The sequence below is a fragment of the Malania oleifera genome, chromosome 6 (genome assembly GCF_029873635.1).
Source record: "Malania oleifera isolate guangnan ecotype guangnan chromosome 6, ASM2987363v1, whole genome shotgun sequence".
Taxonomy (NCBI): Eukaryota; Viridiplantae; Streptophyta; class Magnoliopsida; order Santalales; family Ximeniaceae; genus Malania; species Malania oleifera.
The window spans coordinates 4,469,283-4,496,732 of NC_080422.1; the positions used below are offsets into that span (position 1 = coordinate 4,469,283).

General features: G+C 37.4%; 1 protein-coding gene and 1 non-coding gene across 3 annotated transcripts; both read right to left on the minus strand.

The window, feature by feature from the left end:
* Window positions 1–5: 5 nt before the first annotated feature.
* On the minus strand, window positions 6–77 carry TRNAQ-CUG (transfer RNA glutamine (anticodon CUG)). Its single transcript has one exon. It is a non-coding gene; the product is annotated as a tRNA-Gln (tRNA).
* A 1,377-nt stretch (window positions 78–1,454) lies between these two features.
* On the minus strand, window positions 1,455–9,759 carry LOC131157011 (F-box protein SKIP8). 2 transcript variants are annotated; one of them, XM_058110828.1, is made up of 4 exons: window positions 9,419–9,729; window positions 9,051–9,324; window positions 2,770–2,966; window positions 1,455–2,076 (listed from the first exon to the last, which is right to left on the minus strand). In XM_058110828.1, exons 2-4 carry the CDS (start codon window positions 9,240–9,242, stop codon window positions 1,821–1,823), a joined length of 645 nt encoding a protein of 214 aa, XP_057966811.1. In that variant the 5' UTR covers window positions 9,243–9,324; window positions 9,419–9,729; the 3' UTR covers window positions 1,455–1,820. The 2 variants fall into 2 exon arrangements, with proteins under 2 accessions (XP_057966811.1, XP_057966810.1); XM_058110827.1 differs by having other exon boundaries at window positions 9,051–9,759.
* Between the last annotated feature and the right edge of the window lie 17,691 nt (window positions 9,760–27,450).

Consider the following 27,450-nt stretch of genomic DNA (forward strand, 5'->3'; position numbering starts at 1 on the left):
GAAAAAGGTTCTACCGAGATTTGAACTCGGGTTACTGGATTCAGAGTCCAATGTCCTGACCACTAGACCATAGAACCTGTTGAAGTATTTGAACTTGTCTTTAGTATAAATACAAAAATCATACGAAATGAGTTAAAATGAAATTTAATTCAATTCCATTTCATTTCAATCTACCAAATGAGTTAATGCTTTGAAGTTAGTGATGACTCATAATTTTATAAGAGGAATGGTGCGATTAGATATTCTAAAAATACATTTTATTTATTATTTGATGAGCTATTTAACTTATTATTTTTGGCCGAGGACACAATCTTTATATCATAAATTTTAATCTAAAATTTTGTTTACTAAAAATATTAATTTGATTTTAGATAATAATTTGTCTTAAATATATACATAGGATTAACTTTTTTTACACTTGCATTTAGTAATTTCTCATCTTCAACATTTTTGCACACACTTCATCCTAATAAATTTGTGATTCAACATCTGCATTAGAAGCAAAAAAACAAAAAACAAAAACAAACACAGCTGTATCTCAAAATTAAAACAAATATATATATATATATATATATATATATATATATATATATATATATATGCATAACCCAAAATAAAAGTAAATATATTCACCAAATGAAACATACTCATAAATAAGAAATTATATAAAAATGTAAACATCAAAATATAAAGTAATCAATGTCCGATCCAATTTCTAAACCCAACCTATGAGTATGGGAAATAAAGCAAATATTTTATTAAATTTATTTTTAATTTTTCATGTGTTGTGTTATGGTACATTTTCAAAAGATTAGTTGAAGTATCAAGACTTGAGAAAAGAAGAGGTTAAATGTGAATTGGGTTGGTAAAATTTAGAGGGAAATTTTGGTTAAGAGAGTAGAAGAAAAGATTGTAAGCATCACTAATAGGATGAAAAAATTGTGTTGGTAAATGTGAATTCTTACCTTATAACTTGAAAGACAATTTGCTCCTTGCAGCTTAGAAAAAATGGCATGCAATTGATCATTAAAACCATTAAACTTAAGATTTTCAATAAGATGTAAAATGATTTTGAAACGAGCACTAGAAATCCAATCTTAGATTTTTTTTTTTTCAGTGTTTGGTAACATGTATTTTAGAATATGAATTTAATAAATTTATATAAATTTTTTTTAAAAAAAATTCAATACAAATTTATATTGTTCTTTGTTCAAATTCACACAATTTTACTTCTTTTTTTTTCCCCTTCTCCAACCAAAATACTTGATCAAAATGGACAACTCTAGATTCATAGCAATCATAAAAAAATGGTTCAAAACCTCAAAAACTAATTTATCTTCAAAAAAAGATTACAAGAATGGCAATATCCATAATTTGTTTCTTATTAAAGATGACAACGATAGGACCCAAAAATTAAAAAAAAAATGAAAACTGTTTCAAACACGCTCACAACATTCCTGGGAACGGCCATTGCTGGACCATCAATGCATCATTGATTAAGGATTTACGCCACATGATGACACTTGAACTTTGATATACTTAGATCTGTCCAGGAATGACGATTTTGACCTCTTTACTACATTCTTGGATATATATGGAGAGAGAGAGAGAGAGAGAGAGAGAGAGAGAGCCCGAAAGAGGGGAGGCTTCACCACAAAAAAAAGCCAAAACTGAGGTCACAAAAATTACAATGATCTTCCAAAGAAATTAAAGAAACATTTTTGGAGCCTAAGCACTCCAAAGAACAAAGTAACGCTATATCTTTTGGTGAGAATTATCATCACCGATGTTGTAACTTCCTTTCTTCTCCTCCTACCCTTTTAACCATGCATGATATGCTGCCCCACCTCGGCGACCATAAGAGAGCTGTGGTGATGTACCATGTACCACCGCCCGTTATGGAACTCGAAGACATTAGTCATGTTAAATGGGCCAGTCTCCATGTCTACGTACGCTTTCATTGTAACCCAAGCCATGTCCGTTAGCACCCGAGCCCGAATGTCACGAACCTGGAAGTCAACAACCCCTTGATCCCAGTTGAATGCCATCTGCCAGCTCTCCATTACTGGACTAAACCTGTTGATGATGAGGGGTTTAAAATGGATTAGCTTCAGTTTAATACCATAATTAGAGAGAAGTGAACAGAAGAAAACAAATTTAGATGAGAGATGGAATGGGAAACTAGTTTCTCTCCACATTGTTTGGTTAAATATGAGAGGAAGTAGAGAATCATAGAAAAAGAAAGCAAAAAACCAATTGCATGTTACAAGAAGAGAAAAATCCATGGCACAAGAGGTTACTTTTTAAAATTGTCTTAGAAGGTGCTTCAGTCTGGTTGGTAGTTTGTTTCAATTTCCCTCCAATTTAGGACACAATAAATGACCACCTTTTTCCCTCTTTTTCCTTTCAACTTTTTTTCTACTCTGTTTAGTGTTTACCAAACCAGAGAAATGAAGGAAAAAAAAATCATTGCTTTCCTTTTCTTTCCTCTCCACGAAAAGGGTTGTAAATGTTCAAACACAGTTACGAACTACAACTTATTTACCATAATCAAAAGTTCATAAAATAGAATACCAACCAGATACCAGGCATAGCACTGTTGAACATTTCAGAGCACAGCTATGACAAAAACACGTGAGCAGTTCAGAAATAAGTACCCAGATGGGCAATGATGAATGTGCAAGACAGAATTCTCTCTTGTGGGAAAAGACTTAAATCTAAATATAGAAAGAAATTGTAATTCTTTCTCAAAAAATTAAAGTACCATACCCTGTGAATAACTCTCCCGAGGCATGGACACACTTCACGTAATCTGCGTTAAGCCAAAGACGGCTCATTGCGCTAAGCGATCTATCTCTAATGACACTGAAGAATTCTGAATTGATATTCACAACAGCCCTTGTGGCAGCATAGTAAGCCTTCCATCCATTTACTGGTCTTATGCTATCCTGTTCCAATGTGAAATCCTAGAAGAAGAAGTAAAATATAAAAAAGAACCTTTAAATATACCCATTAAAATCCAAATGCAAAAAATGCTGTCTTTGCAAGTCAAGTTCACATAGAGATAATCAAAGAAACAGAGAGATATAAAATTTGATACACACCCAACAAAGTAAAAATCATTACTCTTCAGTTCTTCCAATCATTCAAAGTTATCTAATAAAAACACAACATTATGCATACACACACCATGATCCACCAGAATCAAAGAATCAGGACTCTGTCTAGATCATATTCTAGTATGGCCACAAACATCAGAGAATTAAAAAGATTTAACATAGGGAGAGAACTCCCAACTACCATAGCAGCTATATTGCAATAATCAAAATACATACACAAGGTAAAAGAAAAAAACTTCTTTGTGGCCATGCATAGAATATGATCTTCTGGCCCAGTTCTTATGGTTAGAAGATAACTAAATCTATTGTTATGGCACACAATTCACAAAGACTAGCTTTGTGCATTGCATAAGCATTGGAATAAACAAATACCTTATGGGTGAAGTAGCAAAAACATCAGCCACAAGCCTTTTCCTATTTCTTTTTGAGGATACAGCATCAGTTTTCCATATTAATTTCAAAAGTGAAAAAACGCCCACACAAGATCACCCACACGCCTTCTCCTATTTCTATTTGAGGATACACCATAAGTTTTCCATACTAATTTGAACGCAATGCCAGAAAAACATCACCAGCAATATGACGACAACAATCAAGCCCAAAGTCCCACATATTGGGTCAGCTACACAAATTCTCTCCTACCATTCAACATGATCTAAGACAAATATCCTTAGAAAGTCTAGGAGTGTTGAAAAACACTTACTATACAAGTCTAAATTATTCTAGATGCCCCACCAGCACCTCTAACAGCATCTAATCTCTCATCTGCATTGGAACATTATTAGTCCAAGTTAAAGGCCAAACCATCATAACTGCCCGCCTTTATCCTGTGCTTACATTACCATGCATGTGTTCATTCCTTCTTTTATCTTTTAGAATTATACCACTCATCCATATTAGCATCCTCATCATTTTTGGACTTTTTATCCAGGAAGAATCATAATGAAAACCACTTTTCATTTTCATTTTTATAATTTCTCATCCACTATCCAGCGACTCTGGAAAATTTTGGTCAAATATTTAGAAATTTAGAAAATTTTATGCTTCTGATTTATTTAAAAAAAAAACTGGCTGATTTGGGACTTCTTTCAAACCTTTGAACTTGCAATTGACTCATTTTCTTCTTTTTCATTCTCTCAGCAAAATTGCAGCACGAGCAACCCACCTTAAATTTTCATCAAATTTAAACTTATCAAGCCTTCTTGAACCTTGTCTTGGGCCTTTCTTACTTGATTTATATGCTTACAAAGGCACTGTTTATTTGTATTTTTTTCCTCTTGCCAATCGTTGATGGAAATCTAAGGTTCCTTCTTCCAAGGTGAAGGCTTTTATGTGGATGGCCATACTTAATTGAGTTAGCTACAGACTAGAACTTAGAAGATCATATAAAAAGTTATGTCTTATCATGTGTGCATGCTGTGTTATGCTAGAGGTGAGATGCATGCTCATGTCTTTCTTCATTGTTCTGTGGCTTGGTCTCAATGGAACAAGCTCTGTGGTCCGTCTGGAGAATGTTGTGTATGCCCTAGTTCTTTGGAGGATTTTCGGTTGACTGCATTTAAAGAATTTGGATTAAGGATGCGAGGAAACTTTGGTGGCATGCTGTATTTGCTATCTTGTGGGTGCTTAGCTGGAGAGATGCTCGCATTTCAATATCAGGTTTTGTCTACAGATTTGGTAATGAACTGAATTGTCCTTTCTCTTCATTGTGGACCTTTTCGTCCAGTTGCTTAGGGAGTGTGGGTTTCTCTGATATACAGCAAGATTGTTTGGCTCTGCTAGCTAGATATTGCTTTCTATTTCTTGTTTGTATTTAATTCATTTATTGTTTTTGTTCTTCCTATTTTGTTTTAAAACGATTTCTTATCCTCCTTGCATATTAGTTTTTCTCTTGATAAAGCTTCTTTTCTATTAAAAAAAACCATAAATTGTCTCATATACATTTCCTTCAATTTATGTTTGTCATAAATCATGCCCAATCATACACTTAACAATCAACAAAGTTGCACTAGAAATTTCCATTATCTACCATATCTGTGTTGTTCCCTTAATATCGAAATCAAAATTTTCATCAAAATCAAATTTTGGTTGAAATTTCTGTAAGTTGAAACCCCTGATATTTCCATCAAAAAACCACACTCTTCTTCAATTTATCCGTCAACTAGAACTAAGAATTTATGGATCATCAAGTCCAATATTTTCTCCACTATTCTTCCTGGAATGACTAAACTTGGTTTTTAAGTACTCTATTTGATGTAGCATCAAAAAGGAAAAGAGAAGAGAGGCAGATGACCTCGAAGGAAAGCAAGCACATAGTTAACACTTCAATCCAAATTCAAAAACTGTTTCAGTACAAGTGCAACTGCATTCTCATTCAGAGCGAATACTAAAAACAAGAAAATTACAAACAAGCCCTCAAGACACCTATTTTACAAACATACACCCATAAACATAAGCCTACTACTTAATTAAAACCAACATTTTTGGGTTTAGGACCAACAAGCCCTTGGCCTAATTTTTGGAATCAGCACTCAAATAGGATCAATTATATACATTGAATGGCTGACTTCCTGCCCTATCTCACTACTTATGTTGAAATCTCCAGATTATAAAGCTTCAGTCCATAATTCTACCTTAGATTCTACTCAAGCTCTGGTTTCATCAATCAAAACAATATCATCTACAAATAATATACATCACAGAACTTCATTTTGGATGTCTCTAGTAAGTTCATCATTAACATACATCATGGAACTTCATTGGATTCTACCCATATTATGATTAGAAATTCCTTAAACTCTACCACCCTAGTCCAAATAGTAGTCATTCTTCTATCATACATATCCTTAATGACATCTATATACCTACTACATACCAATATAGTTCAAGTTGAGGTTGTACATTGAGTCATTGAGATGGTTTTTGTGATTAGATTTAAGACAGGATCATAGGATTATAAGTTTCCAAGAACTAGGAGAAAACATTTGCATCTAAAGAAAAGGAAGTCAATCTAGCATTTTAAGGACTTGAAATGATTGTCAAAGCATAAATTAGGATAAAAGTTAGGAAATAAAACTATAAAAGATCTTATTTAATTGCACTGCTAAATTTTCACAAAATAAAATAATATTAAATGGTTCACATAACTAACCCCACACTGCAGGAGCTATGGCTTTGTTGCTGTTATTGCAGAAAAATATATTATCAACAATGATGGTTGAGATAAAGTCTCCCTGATGCTTAACAGTTCATCTAAGTGAGAAAATGAAATAAATTTAAGTGAACTAGAGAAGCAAGAATGGTTGAGACATAAGATAGCAGATGGAAGGAAGTGGGATTAAGATTTAAAAGAAGTAGAAGAGGAAAACAGAAAAATAAAATACATGCCAAGATTTTATTCAAGATGCAATGAAATTGATGATGACTGATAAAATTCATAAAATTGAGAAGATTTAGAGTGACCTTGATCAAGGTGAGGCCATGAGACGTCGCCTATAGTACACCAATAAAAAAGTTTCTTTTCATCATGCTTTCAATGCTTAAAAGCACATATTTGGATTATATTTTCGTTGGGTCATGTTGGTGCATGGCTAAACAAGAGCTACTAAAACAATGCCGAAGGAGAATTTTTTTAAGAAATTCAATTGCTTTTTTCTCATCTTTTTTTTTTTGCTAACCCAATATTTTGCAACATGTAGGATCGTCGCATCCCAAATATCACACGATCCTAAGAAGACTTACACTATGTCTGGTAAGAAGAATCATGGCCGGAATGAAATCAAAATTTGTTCCTAATTCCCATTCCCATGTTTCGTTTACTCAATTACATAAATGAAGGTGGAATTGCATAATGCTAATTCCCCATTCAATAGAATAGTGATTCCTCCTCTTTCAAATAAGATCCTTGACTCTTTTTTTCTAAAAGACAATTATAGCCCTCACTACATAATAGATTAAAAAAAACGAAAGTTGACTGTCTCTAAACTGTGCTATAACCAATGAGAACAACAACAACAATAATAATAACAACTATAATTGTAATAGTAACAATAATAATAAAAATAAAATAATAACAACAGCAATAATAAGAATCAAGCAGCTGCAGCAGCAGCCGCAACAACAACAAAAATATCAATAATGCCAAAAACAACAACAACAATAATTGAACACTAATAACAATAACAACAACAACATCAAAAAAATAATAATGATATATTATTATTACTACAAGTACTGTCATTATTATTATCATTTAAAGCTTTCTCTTTGTGGAGTTTCTATTTTAGAGTCGTAGTTTTGATGTATTATTAAAACTAAAACATTTCACCATTCTATGCATGCATATGTACTCTTTTAATTCAATAAAAGCATCAAATTTTAGAAATTTTGGAGAAAATTTTTCAGTGAGGATCTTCTTTTTGTTGAGTTTCATTTTTGGAGTCCTAGAATAATTTTTTTTTAAAAAAAATGGAGTCCATGGGCCGCAAGACTCCCTGCCTTGTGAGGGTAGGGGGAGGATCGTCACCAGCAACCTTACCCTAATTTTATGCGGTGACGCTGTTTCCATGAGCTCGAACCTATGACCATCTAGTCACAAAGGAGCAACTTTAATGTTGATCCAACGTCCGCCCTCGCGAGTCCAAGACTTAACGGTCTTATTAAAATTATAATTCTTTCACTATTCCATGCATATCTACGTAAGCTTTGACTTCAATGAAACCAACAAGTTATAGAGAAAATTTCAGCTACTATGTCGTACAAGGATTAGATAATGCAAGCTAACCCTGGTTACAAGGCCTAAGGAACTCTTAAGTGTGATTTATATTTTCTTCATTATCTTCTCTATATTAAAAATGCATAAATCTAGAGTCTACTCTTTGTTTCTCTTTCATCTTTAGATTCCCACTAAGTGCTAAAGGGTTGATATGTATCATCTTGACTTAGTTTTGCTTCCTCTATTTTTTTATTTTAAGAATACCGAGTCGGGTTCTTCTCGTACTGATATCGAATAGAACACGCTGAGCCAAATCTTCTTCACGTAAAACCTGCTTGATTTAGATTAGGAAAATCATATGGTTTTGTCATAGAATGTATACCTCAATTGTATAATTGGATTTGTTATTGTTATATTGTCATTTATATTATTCCTATAAATTGATTATTTATTTTACAAGTAGACAAGTTTACAAGTAGATAGGTGGAAGGATATCTTCTAACCAAAAAGTCGAATTCATTACATACTCTTTGATTTCAATGAAACCAACAAGTTATAGAGCAAATTTCAGCTACTATGTTGTACAAGGGTTAGATGATGCAATCTAACCCTGGTCACAAGTCCTAAGGAACTCTAAGTGTGATTTATATTTTCATTATCTTCTCTATATTAAAAATGCATAAATCTAGAGTCTACTCTTTGTTTCTCTTTCATCTTCAGATTCCTGTCTAGTGATCCAAAAACATGAAAAATAAGCTGAAGGGTTTACTGCTTCTCATTCTCTTTGCTCATACAATTTTTTGTTTCTTTTTAACTCCTAGGAATTCGTTTTCCCCTATACCAAGAGTCTAAGAAATTAACATTAGGCTCCTACATGCAATCACAAACCATAAAATGCTATTTTTATGTACAAATCAAAAGTCTATTCTTCCTTTCTCTCTTTGCCTTCAGATTCCCGTCTATTTATCCTGAATGCAATGTTGCAAAACAGGATATGAAGAATTAAATAAAGGATTTTATTTCATTTTCCTAGCTCTTAGCTTTTTTTTTTGAATTCTTTGGACTTTGCTCTACCTATATCGAGAGTAATAAATGAACATCAGTCTCGTACCTGCAACCACAAGCCACCAAATTCAAAGAACAATTCACACTCAACACACAAATAAAACTTCAAAGTTCAAACTCAGACAAAGGGAGCAATTTAAAGCACACCAAACCTTGTGATAGAGCGCCTTCCAAGCGTTATCATCGTTTGCAGCCTTGCGCATCAAAGAATTGGTCATCGAGAGTCGGCACAGGCTCGGATAATCCAAGTAACTTAGCGCGTGCGTCGTGATTTCCGGTACCAACTGTTCCATCATCGAAGCGCCCGTCTGCCTCTCTGGAACCACCGGCTTCCTCTCCACCATATCTCCCGCAGTAGTGCCGTTCAAGTGTGGGGCAGCAGCCGGCGCCAAATTCAAATTTACGCCGCCGCCGGTGCAGGAACAGCTGCAGCCACAAGCACCACAGCCGTCTGATTTAATTGAACTAGACTTGCGCGGGGACAATCGAATGGCGAGAAGGGCGAAAAGACAACAAATACCGGTGATGGCTGCGGCAACTAAAATAGAAGGAGATGAGAGATCTCCAGGGAAGATAGAGGCAGTGTCCATTTGCAAGACATGAAAGCTTCGAATAACATGAAACCCTAATAACAGAGTCCGAGGAATCCCTCAGTAATAATGAGCTCCCGTCGGTACAGAACTAGGGTTCTGCTGTAGCCATCGTCTTCTCCGTCCCCGTCTCCTCTATCTGTCCTCTCTGCCCTGCTGATTTCAGCAAACCCTAACACTTCCTTAAGAAAGACACAGAGGGAGGAGAGAGAAAGAGATGAGTAACTCGTAACTGAATGGGTGGGAGCCAGCCGGAATCCAAATATTTATTAAATTTTATATATATATATATATATATATATATATATATATTGTATTTTTAAAAAAATTAATTCAAGATATTTTCCGTCATCAAATCTTTATAATCGGCGAAAATTAAGAGAGTATACATGATAAAAAAGTTTCTTAATTAAGCATAATTTTATTTTAGACATTTTTCATTCACAATCCTCTAACATTGGTCGATGTATTTGTAAATATGTATTTTTTTCCTTTTTACTATGAGTGTGATCGGTGGATAATTAGACGTGCACGTGCACTCATGTATTTTACATATGTTAAGATGCAGATTAAGAGTATTTGAATTTTTAATATTTGAAGATATATATATGACTTGTATTTTACGTATATGCAAATAGATGCATTTGTATATGTAAAAGCATGTATATTCGAGCATGTGCACATGCACGGTATGTATATACGTATATGCATGTGCATGTGCATATTCTCGTGATTTATAAATATAAAAAATTAATTATTTTCCTTTTTTAAGGAAATAACCCTAAAAATGTGTTCGGGGTGTGTAAAGTAAATGCGGGAATAAATATAGATATCTTCAAAATAACGAAGATTGTGTATTTCAATGGGTGTTAATAGTATTATTTAGCTTACTAACTCGGGGGTTATTTTTCGAAGCATAGATTATGCGTTTCCGAATAGATTTCAAACATTTAATGTGTATTTGTGTAAATTTAGACAAAAGTTTGTGATCGTAGTTTCATGTTGTGTTTATGTAAATTGACATAAATTTGAATTTTAATATTCAAAGAGAAGCTCTTAATTAATCTCCCAAATACAAAATAGGGTATCTTTTAACTTTCGTAGAATGCAATGAATTTGAAAACCTTAAGAAGCTGTTGCTTAATTTAATCATTTTCTATGTGAATATAATTTCGACAAAAACCCGATTTAATGAAAATTTAACTAGTTATATAAAGATGAATTCAAAATATAAAATTCAAACCGAGTTATCCTTGGATTAGGCTATGTTAAGGTGAGTGCTTAACAAATTTTTCCCATGTCTACTGCAGCCCACCCAATTTTGAATAAAGAAAAGGGGAAAATTACGTAGAATTCATCTATTCTTTGACTCAAAATAAAGGTATCTTCTGATTTCATGAATGATATCAAACCATCGTGTGCTTCGAACTAGCAAATCCTACTAGTGAAGCACCATGATAAACCATTTTCATTATTTCAGTAAACAAGTATATGCACTGTTTTATTTACTTAAAACATATATGATCTTAACTTTGTTATTCATTCTAAATAACAAGAGGTAATGAAAAGATCGAAGCATCTGGAAAACAATCAATCAAGCTAATATTAATTGCTTGAATTCATACACATACAAACTTGAAGGCTCTTAACCATTGATCACATCGAACACATTCTAATCACTCCAAAGCATAGCACTAATCAACTAGTAGGTATTTTACCACCTCATCCACTAGTAGATAATGTCATTGTCAATGATGAGGATATGCTAAAAAATGAGCAAGGATTTTGCAATAGTAATGAGGTTTCATCCTAACAAAACTAAGGTTTTGTTGTAGTTATTATCTTCTTTATCAGTGCCTTATCCTTTATCCTCTTTGTTCTGCTAATTTTTGTAAACTGTAACGCATCCTTGTGAATATTCACAGAGAGAGAGAGAGGTGAGCAACTCTAAAGGAAATAGTGGGAGCTTGTCTATTGGAGTCCAAGTAATTATAAACATGTTGTGTTCGTAAGGTACAATTCTAATTCAAGAAATTTCCTGGCATCCTATTACACGTTAAAACTTCATAATCAGCGAAGATGAAGAAAGTATGTATGATTGAGTCCAATTTGTTCACACTCCTCATAAATCACTTAGTATATAAACAAGATGTTTTTCCCGACTTTTATGCGCGTGTATAATTATGTATATGCACATGTAGATGCACATGTATGTCTGTATGTATCCATGTGTTTGTGCATGTGTGTGTTAATGGGTATATATGTATGTATGTATGCACGTAGGATGTATGTATGTTTGTAGGGGAATGTGTGTGCATACATATGCAAGTATGTGGAGGTCCATGAGTAGGTGTATGCGTGTATATGTCACTTATATTTGTTTGTGCATCTACAAGTGTATACAAGTTTGTAATTATCAGGGATGCATCGATGTGCGGGTGACTTTCACCTGCCTCCTCGGGTTTGGTGCTGCACCATAGTATCCAATGTGGCGCAATAGTGGCTAGAAGCCGTGGGTTATAAAAAAAAAAAAAAAAGAAAGTGTATACAAGTATGTGGAGGTCCATGTACATGCGCAAAGATACATCTATATATGTACAAGCACAGTACAGACGTGATATGCAAGCACATACATGCATGTGCCAAATTAAGTGTTTTCCTTTTAAAAAACCTTTAAAAAAATAGTTTAGGAGTTGCGAAGTTAAGGTAGACAAACATGGGAATAAATACAGTTAGGAATTTTCAAAACAAAAAAGATTTTATATTTTAATAAATGTTAATAACTACTAATAACACAATGTTTAGAAAGGTATACTTTGAGCTACATTTGGGAGCATTGATTTTAAGTACTAAATTTGCGTTCGGGTTTTCTCAATTGAAACATAACATATTTTAGATGTTTTTCATTTGCTTTCCACAGGATTACTTGATGTATGTGTGTACTTTTTCTTTCTTTTTAATGTATGTATGAATGAGCAAGTGTGTAGGATAGTTCATATGTGCATGTGCATGTGTATACTTTCGTGTATTTAAAACATATATAAAAATTAATTATTTTCCTTTAAAAAAAATTTGAAATGTGCAAAGTTATGTTTTTGAAAAATATGAGAATAAATATACAGGTATTTTAAAAATCGCAAAGACTGTATGTTTCAATTGATGTTAACGTTATTATTATCCAACTGCTAGCATAACCCTATGTTTAGAAACATGGATTTTGAGCTACCTTTGCATGGATTTCAATCATTAAATCTATATTTGTGTAAATAAATTTAAGAACAATATCTAAACATAAGCTCTCATGCTGCCAAATGCAAAATAGGATATTTTCCAGTGCATATAGATTCATAGAATGTAATGTCGTATTTAGAAATTAACTTTACAAAGGTGTTGATTTAACTTTTTTTCAACTATAAACATAATTTTAATAAAAACGTAATTTAATTGAAAATTTATTAATTTTCACAAGATGATTTCAAAATTCATAATTGAGTAATGTTTGGAGAACAGTTTCTGTCTGTGCCTGCTGAAACCCAACCAATTTCAAATAAAAAGAAAAAATGACACAAATTTCCACTATGGTTTGACTCGCAAGATTTCATGAATAATGTTAAAACACACCTTGCCTCCCAAAACTTTGCTAATGAAGCTCTACAACAAAGCATCTACATTGTAGATCAACCACCAAACCTTGCTAGCTAGTGAAGCTCTATGACAAAGCAATTCCATTTTAAAGTCAAGTACATTGCTCTCTCTCTCTCTCTCTCTCTCTCTCTCTCTCTCACACACACACACACACACACACAAAATTAGGGTTTTGCACATAAATAACAATTAAAAGCGATTTTAATTGTATATGCATTTAAGATATAATTTTAACCCCTAATATTCTTTGTTGAGAAGAGGTGCCAAAAGACCATAATATCTATAAAACAATCAATAAGTTAAAAGATTAATTGATTCAATTTATACCCATACAAAATTGAATGCTCTTAACCCTTGTTTAGTCCGAGCACATCTTCATGACCCAAATTAGGTCATACTTTTCCCACCACTAATCCATTCGTATTTTTTTCCTTTACCAATTTTCCTTTCATGGACACACCACGATTGATAATGTCATCCTCAATGAGCTGGCAAGTGAATATGAAGAACATGGTTGTGTGCTAGCTACTAGTGTTGAGGGAGTAGGCTTTGAACTTTGCGCCAAATCAATTACTATCCTAGTTTGATTAACTAAATATATGGATAAAGTAATGACTAGCATTATGAATATATAGACGTTCAATAAAATTTCCATTCATAGTAGAAATATTCAAAATGAGGTTCCATGATTTATATTGTTCGCAAATAACATTGTTTTTATCAAAAAAATAGTATTTGAAATAGAAATGAAGTTAGAATTATAGTAAGAAGCTCCAAATTTTAGGTTTTTAGAGAAATAGACATAAGATAGAATGCATGAAATGTAATTTTAGTTATTCAAAAAGAATGTTGGAGAAAATATTAAATTTGATGGTCAAAAAATATCCGCACCAATAGATTTCATTTCATATATATTATGCAAATTGAATGAGAAATTGAAGAAAATCCAATAGCTAAAAGTGTAAAACAAAGACGTGCTTCAAGCATGTTGCATGATCGCATAATGCCATGAAAATAATGGTTTCTTGCAATTCATGGGATCCATTTTTGCAAGAATAACATTGTAGAGACTTGGAAAATAATAGCAACTAAATAATAGAGAGAAAGGGAGGTAATGGGAGGAAAAGGAAAATCCAAAAAAAAAAGACAAAGCAAGGTTCGTCAACGAATGCCCTGGTTTCGTTGACGAACGACCTTATATAGTTTGTGGACAAGTTTCAGTGTCTTGTAGACGAAAAAATACCGAAAGAGGATATTTTAGACTTTGGTTCATTGACGAATTCATTGCCTTTGTCGACGAACTCCCTTCTTTGGTTCGTCGACGAGGCCATGTGTCTCGTCGATGAAGCCACGTGGCCAACCACCTATAAATACACAAAAAACAAATTTTTGGCAAGAAAACCTTCCTTCCTCCATTTTCTCTCTCTAGAATTCAGATCCTTTGCCTTCTCTCTACGATTTTGGTTCCATTTCTCCCCGTTTTGACGATCAGAAGTTACCACGTTGATTTTAGGGAGATTCTCTACAACTTAACCAAAGTAGAATTTTGGTTTGAAAAGTTTAGGCACCATCCAAAAATCAAGGTAAGTGGGTTATTTTAGGGTATATATAGTTAGTAGGCGTTTCTGAACTTCGATCTTGTGTTAGATGAAAATATATTGAAGTAGAGTCGATTAAACTGGGGTGTTGAGATTACAGGGTTTGAGTTTTCAAACACCACAGGCATGGGTTAAAGATCCTAGCTGGTGTTTTCTCAGGAACCCAAGTAAAGAAAATAAATAATTTACAGTTTAGGAAAGTAAGAATATGCGTGTTCGGGAAAAATGTGAGTATGATAATTATTTTGGATATTCAGTTGATTGTCAGGGAGATATATATGTATAATTTCAGGGATTTGAGCTTCGAACGCCGCAGGGGCGTAGATTTAGAGCTTTAGTAGGCTTTATAGGAATCAGGTAAGGGAAATATGTTATGCCAGTTAAATTAGAAATTTTACCAGTAAATTATAGTATTTGATTATAAATTTCATAGTGTGATTTTTAAACAAATCATAGCATAAAGATTATACGGTTTTACAAGAAGGCATGGACCTAAGAAGATTAATCGCGAAACAGCTTGTATAGTTCTTTCTGTGATTGGATAATAGATAAAGCTTGTGCATGTTTTCACCAAACGAGTCCCACAGAGAATTTCTTGCTACCTCCCTGACTGTCGTTTCCCAGTCAAAGCGGTATTGTCTCCATTTCTCTCCTCAATACTAGGTCATTTAGCAGTAATTTAGTTGTACTGATATGGAATTTGACTTAGGTTTTATTACTGTAGAAATTACACATATTTATACTCCTTTTAGGTCAAATCTACGTCAATTTTATGGTTATAAATCATAAATTCAAGACATAAATAGAAATCATAAATTCAATACGTTTATAAACATTAATCTTGATAAAAAATTTGAATTATTTTTAAACATTAAAGAGGTTAATTATTACAGTTGACAAGCTCTTATGCATGATTGTCATGCCTAATGCTTCTTCTCCTTCGTTGTCTAAATATTAGGTGACTTCTGCCTCATATGATTAGGTAACATCTATCACTCAATAACTAGGTGACCTCTATCACCTGATGACTAGGTGATTTCTATTGCTCAAATGGTCACTTGTAATTCCTTAGGGCGATAGAGAAAAACTTGCAAGGGCGATCTCTCCATGTAAGATTTGGACCATGTAATTACAATATGCCACATTAGTATTTGGACACATATAAGTAAGAAGTATTGCTTGGTGCAAATCCCAATGATATTGGTCCTGCATCACTTTAGTGGATCTAGACATTAATATAATATCTTGTAATTGGAAGGTTTCAAATCTTACTTGAAGGAACTACCACTTAACTATCTTTCTTAAGATAAGTGATTCACCTTGTATAGGCATACACTTATATATAATGTGATTAGGTGATAAGTGAATCACATTGCATGTACGAGCCTCTCTTTTAATCCCTAGCAAGACTGAGCAATAAGTGATTTGCTTTATATCGATATTGTCTTGTGCCCTGAGCAAGACCTAACCCACCTTACTCGGGCAACCGTATTCACCTAAGACCATGATCAAGTCTTCAATTAGTGACTTTGAAAATGCCAGGACACCTTCTCATTTCACACTTTACATATGTGCACAAACACTACTATAAAACAATGACAATGCAAAAAGGTTTATGAATCTATAACATGAACTAGACAAAAAATGAGTATTACCAAATTTGACCATGTAAATGTTTAGGCTTTATTTAGTTATGAAAACCAATTTTAATTTTTTTTTTTTTTTTTCAGTTTTTCAAGCAATTACAAAAAATGCATCTTACTTTTTCATTTTTTACATTATTTGTAACGACCCGAATTTAAAATAGAATTTAAATAATAAAGAAACAGAAATGGAAACAGCAACAGAAGGGAAGCTACTAAGCTTCGTCGACGAACACAGGGTTTCGTTGACGAAGGCTTTAAAGATTTCCTCGACAAACACAGGGCTTCGTCGACGAGAAAATACCGAGAGGGATTTTTGAGTCAACTGAATTTCGTTGACGAGGAGTGGATTTCATTGACGAAATTTGTGAAGGACTCGTCGATAAAGGACGGGCTCATTGACGAATTCCGCTGTCCTATAAATATGAAAAATCCGGATTTAACTTCTTAATTAAGTTATTCTTCTTCTCTTTCTCTCCCCTTCGGTCATCTCTCTTTCTTCCGTCGATTTCGGGCCAGATTTTCGCTAGATCGACAATCCGAAGTCACCACGACGCTCCTGGGGAAGTTCTCTCCAAATCTGCCGAAGCAGATCGTTTGTGAAAGTTAAGTGGAAACCATCCCAAATCCAGGGTAAGGCTTTTTACTCAAATTTTGGATTTGTGACAGTTGAGAAAAGTGTTATACGCGTTAAAATATTAAAGTTTAATACGGAGAGTTTTTGTTTCCAGGGGTGTTGGTTGGGAACATTGGGAATCATCCCTAAGTCGAGATAAGGTTTTTTAAACCAAATTTGACTTTGTGGCTGTTATAGAAAATGTTATACGCTTAGAAATACTAAAGTTTAATTCTGAGATCTTTCATTTTCAGGGTGTTGAGTTAGGAACCCTGCAGGTGCGGGGCAGTTTCATTAGGGGCTTTCCAGGAATTAGGCAAGGGGATAAACTAAGCTAGTCTGCTTTGAGAAAATGTATGTATATATACTTAGCATCTTATTTGCGGAAAATGTATATATATATATATATATATATATTTATATTTATATATATATATTTATATATATGTTTTATATTTGCAAAATACTGTCAAAATGATCATATGATTGAATATGTGAAAATCCGTTTATGTGGCATGAGTATAAAATGTTGTGAAATACTATTTTCTGGGAATGTGGATGATATGGGTTTTTATTATGGGAAAACCGGCGTACGGGCTGAGATATTTTTACATATATATGATTTGCCGCGCGTACGGGCCGTGCTATGTGGATATGGTTGCCGGCGTATGGGTCGTGCTATGTGGATGAGATTTGCCAACGTACGGGCTGTGCTATGTGATTTGCCGGCGTACGGGCCGAGCTATGATAAAATGTTTAATACCGGCGTACAGGCCGATGATTTTCATGATACACGTATATATATATATATATATATATATATATATATATATATATATATATGCAAATGATATGATTAATGTGAAAATGAATGATATGAGATATCTATGTATCACGATTTTAGTATATGTATAAGATATCAGAACCTGGTTGGCTTGATTTAGGCTAGCACTTGCACAGTATCGTTGCTATGTGTCCATGGTCTTCGTGATCATGATATTTGTGTTAAAGCCGCTGTACAGAGTTGTGTGAGATTGGATGATCGATGTGGTTATTTTCAAGTAGTGTGCTGTTATCGCCCCTGGTGTACGGACTAGTTCGGGTAGACCCATCGGACCTACATACTAGACTATTGACTTGGTAATGGTCGGCCAACCATTGTGAGATCCTGCCTTCGAGCCACACAACCCAGTCATGTGGGGGTAATACATGACAACAGCCAACTAACTTACCAAGATTGTTTTTATGTTATTATTATTATGATATGAGATGAGATATACTTATGAAATGCAGTATGTTCTGCCATGTTTTGATATACATATGTTTTTTTCCCAGATTTGATAAATAGTACTGAATATGATATGTATGGTATATGTAGAACACGGTATACTCATGTTGCCACATACTGGTATTAGTTTATTTCCCTTACTGAGAGGTGTCTCACCCCTAAATCTTATAAATTTTTCAGGAGCACCTGATAGGAGAGCGGGAAAAGCCCCGCTGATCTAAAGTTTTTTATCTGCCCTCTACGAAGGGTAGGTTTTTGTAGAGACAGTTAGGTTTTTGTGGGGATTGTCCCTAGAAGTGATTTTTGGGATGTATATATGAGATACAGTGATTATAGTAACTCTGGTATTGTAATGCATGTTGTGATAAGCTGTATATGGTTATATGTTTTCTGCTGCTTAGGCTTCTGCTATATATATAAATACTCTGATATATCCCTGGTACCCACGGGTCTAAGTGGATTGTGACCTTCTGAGCTGGAATGTGTGATTTGTGGTATTGATTGATGTTGATAATATTATATAAAAAAAATGTGGAAAAATGAGCAGGTTGTGACAATTTGGTATTAGAGCCAAGTTTGTTAGGTTTTGTAGACTTTAGAATGTAGCAGAAACAATACCAGAGTTTAGGAAAAGATTTGAGGATTTGTTCTACAGTCCAGAAGCAGGACTTCACTAGTAGTTTATGTGTTTTTCCTAGGGTGGCGATTTCAGGAAAACCATAGTAAGTTATTGTCGGGTTGTGTTCCTAGAATGTAGGACTGGGGATTAGAAATGAGTTGGAAATGTTGAGATAAGTGGTGAGGATAGGTGGGTAAAATATAAGGGTAGGATTTTTGAGTTGTGTCTATTGTTTTCAGGATGGATCCGGAAGGAAATAGTGCCCATGCCAGTGGCAGTGATGGAGTAGGACCATTAGGTGCAGCTGGGACCGACTCTGACGCGGTATTACGTAGTGTGGCTCAGCTAGTTATGGCTAAGATCGCTAGGAGCTCGAGGGAGCAAAGTGGTCCATCTGCAGGCCATGGGTGCACCATAGAGAAGTTCACGAAGATGAATCCTCCAGCGTTCTTAGGCGGAGTTGATCCTGTAGCCGTTGAGAACTAGATGCAGGAGATTGAGAAGATCTTGGTTGTACTATAGTGTACTGAGGAACAGAGGGTCCTCTTTGCCACCTATAGACTGACAGGAGAGGCTGAGAGGTGGTGGACTGCGGTGAGATTGCTGGAGCAGCAGAGGGTGACTCAGATAACCATGACATGGGACCAATTTAAGGAGCTGTTTTTCGATAGATATTTTCCAGCTACTGTCAGGGAGGCTAAGGTAGAAGAGTTCCTGAGTCTGAAGCAGGGATAGTTATCCGTCCAGCAGTATGCAGCACGTTTTATCGAGCTCTCTCTTTTCGCCTCGTATATTGTTCCTGATGAGGTGAGGAAGGTGAGACAGTTTGAGAGAGGCTTGAAACGGAGCATATTCAAGCAAGTGGTGGTGCTTCAAGTCCAGGACTTTGCTGAGTTGGTCGATAGGGTGGCCTTGGTAGAGGTCGGTGAGCGTCTTGATGCAGAGGAGCAGGGACAGAGGAAGAGATCTACATCTACGGGCTACCAGCAGGGTAATAGATCGGGCTAGTGGAGGAGAGGAAATCATGGCAGAGGACGGAGGCAGGAGACGGGAGGACACGAGGCGTAGTCAGGGCAGGGTCCTCCAGCCTGTCAGACTTGTGGTAGGAGGAACTGGGCGGAGTGTCAAGCTGGTGGTATGGTGTGCTATCTTTGTGGTAGATCGGGGCACATGGTGCGAGACTGTCCTATCCCACCAGATGCAGTTCCGGTGTGCTATCGCTGCGGTAAACCGGGGCATATGGTACGAGATTGCCTAACCCCACCAGATATAGTTCCAACTCTCAGACCATACCGGCGAGGTTATCAGACACCACGTGGGGGCCAGCAGAGGAATACAACTCCAACCAGGGTGTTTACTCTGACGCCGGATGAGGCTGAGACTTCAGGTGATGTGGTGACAGGTATGGTGATTATGCTTTCTTTTAAAGTTATAGCATTATTTGATTCAGGAGCTACACACTCGTTCGTGTCTTCGGGGTGTGTTAAAATATGTGGGGCTGAAACACAGTCATTAGATGTTGAATTGTTGGTATCTACACCGACTGGGTCGGTAGTGAGATGTAGTAGGGTACTCCGAGGTTGTTTAATTGATATTTAAGCAAAGACTTTGTCTGCTGATTTGATAGTGCTAGACATGCACGGGTTTGATGTTATATTTGGTATGGACTGGCTAACGGCTTGTCACGCCCCGAACCCGAAAACGGGACTCGAAGGTGAATTTAGGAACCTAACTTGTTTTTGTATCAATCAAAACATACATGATACAACATACAATGAGGGTCCGACCCTGTGGGGTACACGGTTGCCCTATATACATACATACAATCATCCATACTATCCAAAATACGTAGCGAAATACGGTCTTTTATACAATAACAGTATCATGCCAGAGTCTATACAACTAGGACATACATTCCCATAATACAAAACATACCCCAAGTGTCTACAACTATCCCAATAACCTGGATACCAAAACTCGTACCTAGAAGGTACTAGCAGTAGCTACGACACCCTTACTTCCACCCGCTAGGATGCTACTTAACGCTACCTGAAGGCCCTGAAAAATATTGTATGTACGTTCTGGGTGAGACACCTCTCAGTAAGGAAGAAACAGTTTATATCAGTGTGTGGCATACCAATGTTATTTTATATACGTCATAACACTATATATACGATACAGTTTGAAACAATTCATACAGTTTCATACTTTTCCATACAGTTCCAGTATTTTCATAAAAATCATTCCAGTGCATACGATACCCAACATACATACATATATACATACATACGGTCAGTGTCGTCACACTAGTTCGCAACTACACCAAGTCACCTCGTCTCACAGCGATTACATTGCTACATACGCAACTACACTGCGACGATCAAGGCCCAATGGTGAATCCATTGCATCATACGCAACAACACAAGGTTACCTAGTCTTACAACGATTACGTTTCTACACATGCAACTACGAAGATCTACGACTCAGGCCCAATGGTGAATCCATTGCTACATACGCAACTACACAAGGTCGCCCAGTCTCACCCCGATTACATTGCCATGTGATAACTACGCTGCGACGACCCAAGCTCACTGTGAATCCAATGCTACAAACGGTGTAGATCACACCTTCGGTGACCAGCCGAACCATACTGGTGATATTTCACACCCTAGATATAGAGTCAGCCACTCTCGGCGTACGGTAATTAGCCGCCACTAGCCAATTTCACAAAACCTGGAATCATTTTGGGAACTCACGTCCCTATACATTTCAGCACAGTAATAAACCGCCACATAGTTGTTTCACAAATATCTGGAACAACATACATACGATTGTAGCATACAAACTTACCGATCCTGATTTCAAAAATGGACTGATATAAACAGAATCCCCTTACCTTAACCCGAAATCCACTACGAACTCTATGGTCCTCAAAACTACGAACCGAGACTCCAAAATCTACAAACCACAATACTAAACATACTTACAATTCGTACTACTATACATATACCAAATCATAAATGAAAACTGAGTCTTACCTCGATTTTGGCTTGAAACCCGAAAACGCTCGAATCGAGATTCCGATCCAATAGAAACGTAGAGAATCCTTCGCTGATCCTCGCTATCACTTTGGATTTGTAAATCTGGCGACAAACGGTGAAGGAAACGGAGAGAGAGAGAGAGAGAGAGAGAGAGAGAGAGAGAGAGAGAGAGAGAGAGAGCTTCAAAATCTAGAGAGAGAGGGAGAGAATATCCATAGCTTAGCCAAGAAGAAACCCAAATATCTCTTTTATAGACCTTTGACCCGAGGGATTTCATCGACGAATTGGTCTTCTCATCGACGAAGTCTTCACAAAATTCATCGACGAACCGGTGGCCTCGTCCACGAACCCTAATATTTCCAATTTTTACCACCTCTCGGCTTTTTCTCGTCGATGAGGCTCTGAATTTCATTGACGAGAAATCCACTACCTTCGTTAACGAATTATGGCCTCGTCAACGAAGTTTGCAGAATTCCTATTTTACCCCTCTTTTACATACTTAACCTGTACAATACAAATTCGGGTTCTTACAATCTCCCCTCCTTACAAAAATTTCGTCCTCGAAATTTGCAATCTCTCTTTACAAATACGTTCATACTACTCATACGTACATTCTCTGAGATGAAACGGTGACTATCTATATACAGTCCCTCTACGATACATACATACTCACTCTAGAGGATACGGCGGCCATTTATACGCTGCCCTGTCACCATACATACCTACATTCACACTCTAGAGAATACGGATGCCATTTATATGCAGCCACGTCACAATACATACATACACTCTCTAGAGCATACAATGGCCATTTATACGCAGCCCCGTTACAATACATACATACATGCCCTCACCTATGGTGGAGGAATACCATGGTTATATACATACATAATCTCAGGAGCTCACAATACTACAGGACTCTCCCTGAGACTAACCACTAAATACAACACGATAACAGATGATTACACACATACATACATACTCATATCAACCTGTTATCCAAATACTACTTGAACAACTATGGATACTTCCGGCGTATTTCCGCCTCTAGTTCCCAAGAAGCTTCCTCGACCTCGTGGTTCCGCCACAATACCTTCACTAACGGTATCTTTTTGGTATGAAACTTCTGAACTTTATGGTCCAGAACCTGAATAGGTATCTCCTCATACGCTAAAGTATCCTTAAGTCCCAAAGACTCGTAATTGATAACATGCGACGGATCCAACATGGATACGCGAAATACATCGTGGACCCTCGAGAGTGCTGGGGGTAATGCAACTCTGTAGGCTACCGGACCCACTTACTCAAGTACCTCGAATGGTCCGACATACCTCGGGCTCAACTTGCCCTTCCTTCCGAATCTCATCACTCCCTTCATCGGAGCAACTCTAAGGAATACCTTACCACCCACCTCGAACTCCAACTCACGGCGGTGAACATCCGCGACACTCTTCTGCCGACTCTGAGCCGATCTAATCCTCTCCCAGATCAAACCCACCTTCTCAGACGCCTGCTACACAAGTTCAGGTCCTAAGACCTGACGTTCACCAACCTCATCCCAATACAAAGGAGATCGACACCTCCGACTATACAAAGCCTTGAACGGTGCCATCCCTATACTAGCGTGGAAGCTATTGTTATAGGCAAACTCCACTAGTGGCAGAAACTGAATCCAACTACCACCGAAGTCCAATAGACAAGCCCATAACATATCTTCCAAGATTTGTATCGTCCTCTCCGACTGTCCATCTGTCTGGGGATGGAACGTTGTACTAAAAGTAAGCTTTGTCCCCAATGCTTCCTGAAAGCTCTTCCAAAATCGAGAAGTAAACCTCGGATCCCGATCTGAAACAATGGACACTGGCACCCCGTGCATTCTTACAATCTCATGCACATACATAACAGCTAACTTACTCAAAGGATAGCTAACCTTCATCGGTACAAAGTGAGCAGATTTCGTCAGCTTGTCCACAATTACCCAAATAGCATTCTGCCCGTGAAGTGCTGGTGGCAAACCGGTAACAAAGTCCATGGAAATATGTTCCCATTTTCTTACCGAAATAGGCAAAGGCTGCAACGGCCCTGCCGGCCTCTGATGTTCAGCTTTCACCTGCTGACATGTCAGACACTGCTCCACAAACCGGACAATATCCCTCTTCATACTAGACCACCAGAAGGACTCGCGCAAATCTCGATACATCTTTGTACTACCCGGATGTACCGTATACAAAGAATGATGCGCTTCTTCCAGAATTGTCCTTCTGATCTCATCGTCATTTGGAATACACAGCCTGGTCCCAAACCTCAAAACACCTTTATCCGAGATGTTAAAATATGCAGCCGAACCCTGCTGCACTTTTTCCACAATCTCTGCTAACTCTGCATCACTAGCCTGCGCAACTTTAATTCGCTCAAACAAGGTCGGTTGGATTACCAAGCTGGCAATGAAAGCCTGATGATCACCAGACACCAACTCTATGCCAAGGCTTTTCAAATCTCGTCTAACATGATGCTAAGCTACAACCGCAGATACTGTTGCATGTTCTGACTTCTGACTCAAAGCATCTGCTACCACGTTAGCCTTTCCCGAATGATAACTGATTGTGCAATCATAGTCTTTAATCAACTCTAGCCACCGCCTCTACCTCATGTTCAACTCCTTCTGCGTGAAAAAGTACTTGAGACTTTTGTGGTCAGTGAAAATCTCACACTGAACACCGTATAGGTAGTGTCGCCAAATCTTTAAGGCATAAACAATAGCAGCCAATTCTAGATCATGTGTGGGGTCATTCTTCTCATACTCCTTAATTTGCCTAGAAGCATAAGCTACCACCTTACCCTGTTGCATAAGCACACATCCCAAACCCTTCAGAGATGTGTCGCAATAAATCACAAAGTCCCCATCCCCCGAGGGAATGGTCAATACTGGAGCAGTAACCAGTCAGTGCTTCGACTCAAGAAAGCACTGCTCACAATCACCAGTCCAGTTAAACTTCACCCCTTTCTTATTAAATCGTGTCAGAGGTCTAGATAATTTAGAGAAACCCTCTACGAACCGACGATAGTAACCCGCTAGTCCCAGAAAACTCCGAACCTCTTGCACACTCTTCGGTCTAGCCCAGTTGACCACAGCTTCAATCTTACTAGGATCAACGGAAATACCGCCCTCAGACACCACATGGCCTAAGAACGCGACCTGGTTCAACTAGAACTCACACTTCTTCAGCTTAGCATACAACTTCTTCTTTCGTAGAATCTGTAATACTAACCTCAAATGTTCCACATACTCTTCCATACTCCTCGAGTATACCAGAATATCGTCAATGAATACCACTACAAATAGATCTAGGTACTCATGGAAAACCCTGTTCATCAAATCTATGAACACCGCAGGAGCATTGGTTAACCCAAACGGCATGACCAAAAACTCACAGTGGCCATACCTGGTTCGGAAAGCCGTCTTCGATACATCCTCTGCTCTAACCCTCACCTAATGATATCCTGAATGCAAGTCAATCTTCGAAAAGACTAGTGTTCCCTGCAACTGGTAAAAAAAATCATCTATACGAGCCAAAGGGTAACGGTTCTTCACCATCACTTTGTTGATCTCACAGTAATCAATGCACATACGCATCAACCTGTCCTTCTTCTTCACAAATAATACTGCAGCTCCCCAGGGTGAAACACTAGGTCGAATGAATCCCCTGTCCAGTAGTTCCTGCAACTGCTCCTTCAACTCTCGAAGTTCTACTGGAGCCATCTGGTATAGAGCTTTAGAGATCGGTGCCTTACCAGGCAGCAACTCAATCGTAAACTCCACCTCACGATCCAGAGGTAAACCGGGTAAGTCGTCTGGAAACACATCCTGAAACTCGTTGACCACTCGAATGTCCTCGAGTCTCAACTCATCCCGTGGCGGTTCCTTCACATAAGCTAGGTACCCCTGACAACCATCCAAGAGTAACCTCCTTGCTTGTAAAGCTGATAGAATTTGTGGCGTAGAACGCATACACGATCTAGCGAACTCAAACTTTTGCTTCCCAGGAGATCTGAACACTACTACCTTCCTATGACAATCAATTACCAAATAGCTGGAGAACAACCAATCCATTCCCAGTATGACATCAAAACCTGACATGTCGTATACTACAAGATTCGCCGGTAACAGTCTCTCATGAATCACAACTGGGCAATTTCCTAACATCTTACTACAAATCGTTATACTCCCAGTCGGCATAGTTACAGACAACATCTTATTCATCACATCAGTTTTAATCCCACACAATTTCACAAATCTAGTAGATATGAATGAATTGGTTGCCCCCCAATCAAATGACACAACAGCTTTATTCGAAAGCAATAACATGGTACCTATCACCACGTTTCCAACGTGTTCCGCATCTGCTATAGTAAGTGAATATACTCTCACCGGAGCCGTGGTTGCTTGATAATTCACCCGAGGCACCTGGTTACTTCCACTGCTCTAACTTGGTGCAGGCATAATCCTCCTCGGTTCCTGATAGTTCTTCGCCATGTGGCCCGACTCACCACAATTGTAGCAAACACCCCAAAAAGGCCGACACTTGCCCTCGTGCCATTTATGGCACTTAGAACATGGTACGGAGGATGGACCCCCCTGAGAACTCAATCGATCGGTGTTCTGCCGATAACCAGAACTGTAGCCCTTCTTCTTCTTCCAATGTCCCTACCGAGGACCATTCTAAGGACCAGAAGATACTGGCCTCTTCCCTTGAACCTGTACTACCTTATCTCCCCGAAGGTCGGTCTCAACTATGGTGGCTTTATCCACCAAGACATAGAACTCACGGATCTGCAGCATCTCCACAAGACGGCGGATGTCTTTCCTCAGACCCCTCTCGAACCTCCGAGCCTTCTCGTGCTCATTCGAAACCAAGTACGGTGCGAATCGAGACAACTCGATAAATCTGGCAGCATACTTATGCACCGTCAAAGTACCCTGTACCAGGCCTGAAAACTCATCAGCCTTTGCATCTTGAGTGGAGACCGAAAAGTATCTCTGGAAAAATACCTCCTTGAAACGGCCCCACGTCATGCTAGATGGACCAGCTCTCTGTCTCTCCAGCAGGCTCACTTCCGTCCACCATCGCCCTGCCTCCCCAGTCAACTGGAAGGTAGCATACAAGACCTTCTGCTTCTCAGTGCAGTGGAGGACTTCCGAAATCCTCTCGGTCTTCTCAACCCAATCCTCCGCCACTATCGGATCAGGTCCTCCCGTAAATGTCGGAGGTTGCATGCATGTGAACCTCTCGAAGGTACACCCCGCATCAGTAGGAGAACTCTTGCGTCTCCTAACACTCGGCCCAATCTCTCGGATCACCTATCTCGCCAAACCGCAAGACACAAAAGGAGACTCATCGCTAGCCGTCTCCTCGGAACCACTCTCCAAGTTGTTATCCTTGGGCTCTATACTGAAAACAGAATAGGAATCGGTTAGAATTCCTATATCGCACACAATTAACACAATCATAGA

Bases quoted from the DNA above. Each gene is read 5' to 3' on its own strand.
- LOC131157011 (XM_058110827.1), bottom strand. From the start codon at position 9,488: ATGGACACTGCCTCTATCTTCCCTGGAGATCTCTCATCTCCTTCTATT. The intron at 2,967-9,050 runs GTTTGGTGTGCT...TTCTTCTTCTAG, and splicing joins GGAAGGCGCTCTATCACAAG to GATTTCACATTGGAACAGGA. The intron at 2,077-2,769 runs GTATGGTACTTT...CATCATCAACAG, and splicing joins TCGGGAGAGTTATTCACAGG to GTTTAGTCCAGTAATGGAGA.